General features: G+C 35.0%; 1 protein-coding gene across 4 annotated transcripts in view; it reads left to right on the forward strand.

Moving 5' to 3' along the window:
* Positions 1–5,280, forward strand: part of LOC121424589 (oxysterol-binding protein-related protein 9-like) — a 50,997-nt gene extending 45,717 nt beyond the window's left edge. For all 4 annotated transcript variants that reach the window (XM_041620331.1, XM_041620332.1, XM_041620333.1 and 1 more), the window contains 6 exons: positions 234–344; positions 1,097–1,301; positions 2,192–2,270; positions 2,755–2,846; positions 3,532–3,667; positions 4,455–5,280. In XM_041620331.1, coding sequence (XP_041476265.1) covers positions 234–344; positions 1,097–1,301; positions 2,192–2,270; positions 2,755–2,846; positions 3,532–3,667; positions 4,455–4,721 — 890 coding nt within the window. In that variant the 3' untranslated portion in view covers positions 4,722–5,280. The remainder of the gene's footprint in view (positions 1–233; positions 345–1,096; positions 1,302–2,191; positions 2,271–2,754; positions 2,847–3,531; positions 3,668–4,454) is intronic.
* The last annotated feature ends 720 nt before the right edge of the window (positions 5,281–6,000 follow it).

Below are 6,000 nucleotides of genomic sequence, written 5' to 3' on the forward strand. Positions count from 1 at the left end.
AGAAATGGTAACACGACAATGTTGGCTTAGTTCCTCTTTTGTTCTTTCCTCTCGTATCTTCTATGCCGAGTGTCCAGATAAACAGACGTCCATCAATGGATGATATGATCTGAGATAAAACGTGTTTGGGCCATGTGGGATACCAATTGAATATGAGACCAAGTTTGGATATAATAAATAAAGGATTCACTACCATGTTAACGTGGTCACTCATTTCTATATTTTTCACCTAGTTTCTGCCTTCTATGCCGAGTGTCCAGATAAACAGATGTCCATCAACGGTCATATATGGACCAAGTCCAAGTTTCTTGGTCTGTCTATAGGAGTGGAGATGGTTGGTCAAGGTGTGCATCTTTTTAATCTATCTTTCAATATCAACTTTAATTCATGTATTTCTACATATTTAGCATGAAAATACTGAAATTTTAAAGTATGTTCAATATAATAATAATAATAATAATAATAATATTGTACTTATATAGTGCATAATATTGGTAATCTCTATGTGCTTAACAAATGAATTATCTATTACATAAGAGATCAAAATCCTAATATGGTTTGCATTAAAAAATAAATTATTCTACATTAAACTAAGTATTGTGCTACATTGTAATAAACATTAAATTTACATATATCATTACATGGTATTAATTTGGTACTAAACATATTGAATGAAACTATATTAAACTATATTACGCTACAACAATGAAAAAAGATCTTGATTGATATCTTGAAATGAGCTGTTGAAGTGGCTTCACGTAGTTGAGGTGCATGGTAGAGAGTTCCATAGATGTGATGCAAGGGTGGTGAAGGCATGTTCTCCATAGTACTGGGTGTTGACTCTGGGAGTTTGGAGAAGGTTTAGATATAAATATAAATTCAATAACCTCACAATATAAATTCAATAACCTCACATTCTGAAGAGAACAAAATCCATATAAAAACTGTGTTTAAGAAAAATGCTATATGTATAACCACAACTAGCAAATGTAGAAGGAGTAGTAAAAACAAGATTTATCAAGGACTATGGCAATTTACTGAAAAATATCATTGGCTTTCATGGGATTAAATATATGTTAATATTTTCAATTTTCAGCGTGTTGCTCCGACTTGAAGCACGAAGAGGAATACATCATGACATTCCCTAATGGCTACGGTCGGTCAATCCTTACGATACCATGGTTTGAGCTCGGGGGAAAGTGTACCATCAACTGTGCCAAGACTGGCTACTCGGCGCTAGTCTCGTTCCAGACCAAGCCCTTCTACGGTGGCAAGAAGCACCGGGTTGTGGCAGAAATAAAGTAAGTCTACCGTAGTATGGTGTTGCAAAGGAAGTGAAATCCATTGGTGTAGCTGATAAGGTTCTGTATTTTCTGTCGACCAAAGGAATAGGAAATGAGTCTTGATAGTAAACTTGAAGCTTGTCTTGAGTCAGATGACTTTATCCATACTTTTTGACCCATTCTCCTTTTAAAGGGAAAATTTACCCTGACAAAAAGTTAATTGTAAAAATAGCAGGGAAAAAAAGGGTTTGAGAAAAATCTATCAAAGCATGAAAAAGTTATTAAAATTTTAATTATTTGATTTGTGACATCATAATATCCTACATGTATGGTAAAAACCTCAATGAAATGCCATTTTGTCAGAAAATTGAAAATGTTTTTTACTGTACCTTCAATATATCAATAGACAAATCATTTCACACCGGTTCCTAAAAAGAAAACCAAAATAAGTTATCATGAACTATTCAAAACTTGAAATGTACGCACTTTATATTACACAACATATGGGGCAGCAGCTCGTTTATGATGTCACAAATCTAAAAATTAAAATTCTTATAACTTTCTTAATCTTTAATGGATTTTCCTCAAACCTTCACCAATATTTTTTATTATTTTTCTGTTAGTTTTACAACAATTTTTTTTCAGGATGAATTTCCCCTTTCCTGATGGAAGAAGTAATGTTGTTTTTGTTCCAACAATTGATGTATTCCTTGATATACAATATTTTGACATGTATTTAAAGATTGCTGATTTTGATATTATCTTGTACATTGGAGTTATTTAATATATATCATTTCCTGTATTTGAACATTTAAATGTATGCAGAAGTGTGGAAATACTCTTTATATAGTCGGTCTGTAGTTGGATTGTGAGACTGGTACCTTTTTGTGTTCTTTTCCATTCTACAGACATGTATCAGATTACAAGCCTTTTGTAACAGTAGAAGGGGAGTGGAATGGTGTCATGACGACCAAAGGACCATCAGGGGTAAATACATTGAAATCTTGATTGTGATGATGATGATGATGATGATGGTTGTGATGATGATGGTGATGATGATGATGGTGATGATGATGATGATGATGATGATAATGATGATGATAAGAAATGAAGACTGCTAATATGCACTTTGCATACAAATTTCAAATATTACTTCCAACACTGAAAATTTATATATTTTCAGGCATCATTTTCAAGATCTATTGATGAAGATGGCCATAAATATTTATACATAGTTTGATAAAATAAATTGTGCCATATACCTTAATAAAGAAATACCCATCTAATAAATGCAGACTTATTTTTATTAAGCTAATAAGTGAGTGATTAATCATTTTCCTCCAGAATTTTGAGATGTGTGATGTGTTTTCTTACAAGCAAATGCTTGATGATCATTTCGGAGTCTGATAAAATTTGTTTTGTGATTATTTCTACCACTAGCAGAACATATTTTGTATAATTATCATTTCAGGAACCTATTGTGTTTGTTGATACTAAAGAAATGAAGGTGAATAGGAAGAGAGTACGACCAGTAGAAGATCAAGACCCGTATGAATCAAGAAAGTAAGCCATATCTTTCCTGCTATTCCATCCATTCTATCATTGCTCTTCGTTTTGAAAGAATATTGTTGGGTATTGTAAATCCTTAAAGCTTGTATATCGGGCATCAATTCACAGGACTCTCCTGAAATTGTTATCACTATGAAAAGCAGTAATGCTTTCAGACCATCATGACTCTAGAAGTTGCTGAAGTGAATTCAGAATACTTGTAGTAGTATTTATCGCATTGGTTCAGTTCAAAGCATGCAAAATATATTTTTATGCAAAATGTATAAACATAACAGGTTCATGGAAAATATTTAGAAATCAAATCTGGAAAAGGGGGTTTTCATTATCCTATACAAAATTGTAGAGTTGTTCAAAGCCGTTAAACCAAAGGAATAACAAATAAAGATCCTTCCCATCCACCTGCTACTCCCTGTCCAAAACAAACTAAATAACAGGCACTCAATCAAATATACAACACAGAAAGAAGATGAAATACAAATAAACCAGATTCAAACTGAACAAGACAATTGATTGGATAGCTTGAAATTCCTTACAATAGCTAGTGTACATCCAAATATATTTCTAATAATGATAATAATAATAGTTTCTCTTCACTACCAACCATTAATCCATAAAATTTCATTTGTAGACACAGGCCATCCTGGATAGTCTAATCTATTTTTTCTTCTTTTTTTTGGAGGTTGTGGAAGGATGTTACCACAAATCTCAAGACACAAGAAATCGAAGCAGCCACAGATGCCAAGCATTTCTTAGAAGAAAGACAAAGAAGAGAGGCCAAGGAGAGATTAGCGGAAGGAACAAAATGGGAAACAAAGGTTTGTAAAGCTTTAGTGAGATGATACGTGATGGTTTTTATTTTGTTTTGTTTCTTAGAACTATAAATGATGTTTGTTCTGTTTTTTGATCGGTCATGTTGGCTCAGTGGTTGGTAAAGCATTCAACTTATGTGTTAAGGGCTGGGGGAGCATTTCATCAACATTTTTGTCTGACAAGTTGTGAGATCTGACAACTTTCCTTGATTTTGATTGGCAGAGTAGCACTGTTGCTAGGGTAACTAGGATAAAACAGGATTTGTCAGATAAAACACTTTCATGATATGCTCCCCAGGTGAAAATGCTTCCCCTCCTATTCTAAACAAACAGATGATATATTTTGTTGACATACAAATAAGAAAGGCATAGTTTTGAAGGGGAAAAAATCAATGGTAAACAGCAATCAAATATTGAAATTGCTGGGATCTGGGCTTCAGAGGATTGGTGAGAATTTTATTTATTATTTAAGACACAATTTGAGATGATCCGATCTGCAAGTGACGGACTCTAGCACAATTTTGGGGAGGAATGCCAAGGACTGGTGACTTGGGACAGCTTAAGTGTTTCTCTTTCTGCATTTCTCCCCCAAAGATTCTAATAGCTAATGATACCCCCAATTTGATGTGCGTGTGTGCTATTAACCCATTAAAGTTATGAAAGAGGACTAACAGAACTTTTAAGCTTGTTTTTTCTCCTATGTAATCATCTTGAAATAAACATTTTTAAAAACATTCATGCAGTTTTCCTTTTTAACACTTGCCTTCTTTTCCACCTTTCTTCCAATCTGTAGTTATTCCACGAAGACGGTGAATGTTGGATCTATGACAATCCTCTCCTCAAGAGAACCAAAACTCAGAAAGCCAGGAGTGTGAAGAACGCCACCCCGTCCCCCCAGCACACCCCGACCCCCAAGGGCAAGCTGGGCAACCACCAGAACGGTATCGATGCTGCATCACCCAGTCGGTCTTACCCCTCCCTAGCCCCCGCCCGGGTCCCTGCCTCAGCTTCCAGCCCTCAAATATCACCCTCTCAGGAACTCCAAGATTTATTACAATGAGAGTGTGATTGAGTGTTTCTAATATTAAGGCACAGCTTGGGATTAAAACTCATCTAACCTCCCTCAGAGAATGACACCTAACCCTTGTCAGGAGAATGGAATGACCCGCATCAAGCATCCCACATGTGATTGTGGTCAGTTCCATTTGAAGCAAAGGGGGGTCTGAGTGAATGGAATATGCATGGATGGTATCTATGCCAATATCCTCTGATCTGAAAATGGATTGTTACATGACCTTTGACACTGTGTCAAAGGTCAAATGAACTCTTGAAATGAAATAATTATTGTGGGAGTTGGCTAGATATTGCTTGATAGCATTTATTTATGTACCTACGTTGTAATTTGTACTGGTACCTCTGATATGAGAGGTATTCTGAGACTGTTCCATTTGAAGAGGGGGTATCCCAGAGCAGTGATGGCTGGAATCTTTTTGTAATACCCAGGTAAGTCACCCCTCTAAAGATAATGGAACAGTCGTAGTTCTGATGTATGCAATAGTTATTACTTGACAATATCACAGTTAATGATATTACAGTTGTACATGTTTGACAATACCTAAAGAGAAATTCCAGTAGTTGCAGTAAACACTGATTTCATGAGGAAGTCTGTAAAACCAGGCTTAATTGTCAGAATATTATCGAGGATCTAGATCTGGCACATTTACATAAACTGAAATCTTGAAATCTTGAAATCTACGCTGAAAATATTCACACTGAAGATCACCAACACAGATAGGCACACGTGGGACAGTGTATTAATATTGCTGGAATAAAGACCCGACAGAAGTGACCGAATCCGCGCTTATTTTGCTTGTTTCTCAGCAATTACACAATTTCTTCCAGAATCCTTTGGCACATATTTTTTATTCATACAAACAGACACTTGGTCATTATATTAGATTCTGTCAAAAGTCATTTTGGGATCGTTACCAAAACTGGAATTTATCTTTAAGGTGTACATTGATGAGCCTCGTGATTATGTACCCTTCTTCAAACCCACATTTCCTCTGCAATCTTGATAATTCAAACTATTCCGTTTGATAAGCTGGTATCTGATGCATATTTGTCCTCGTTGTTTCAGTTCTTTATTATTTGATTATGATTATCTCATTGTGATCACTTTCAACATTCTGTTTCATTCATTTCACTGTTTCACAAGATCATTCTTTTTGTTTCAAGTATTTTCTGACGTGTCACAGTAAGTATCAATGCATTCCGTTTGAAAGCAGTCAAGCAAAGTTTTATATGTTTTATATATGTTTATTTGGCCAATTGAATTT

The sequence above is a fragment of the Lytechinus variegatus genome, chromosome 11, assembly GCF_018143015.1.
Source record: "Lytechinus variegatus isolate NC3 chromosome 11, Lvar_3.0, whole genome shotgun sequence".
Classification (NCBI taxonomy): Eukaryota; Metazoa; Echinodermata; class Echinoidea; order Temnopleuroida; family Toxopneustidae; genus Lytechinus; species Lytechinus variegatus.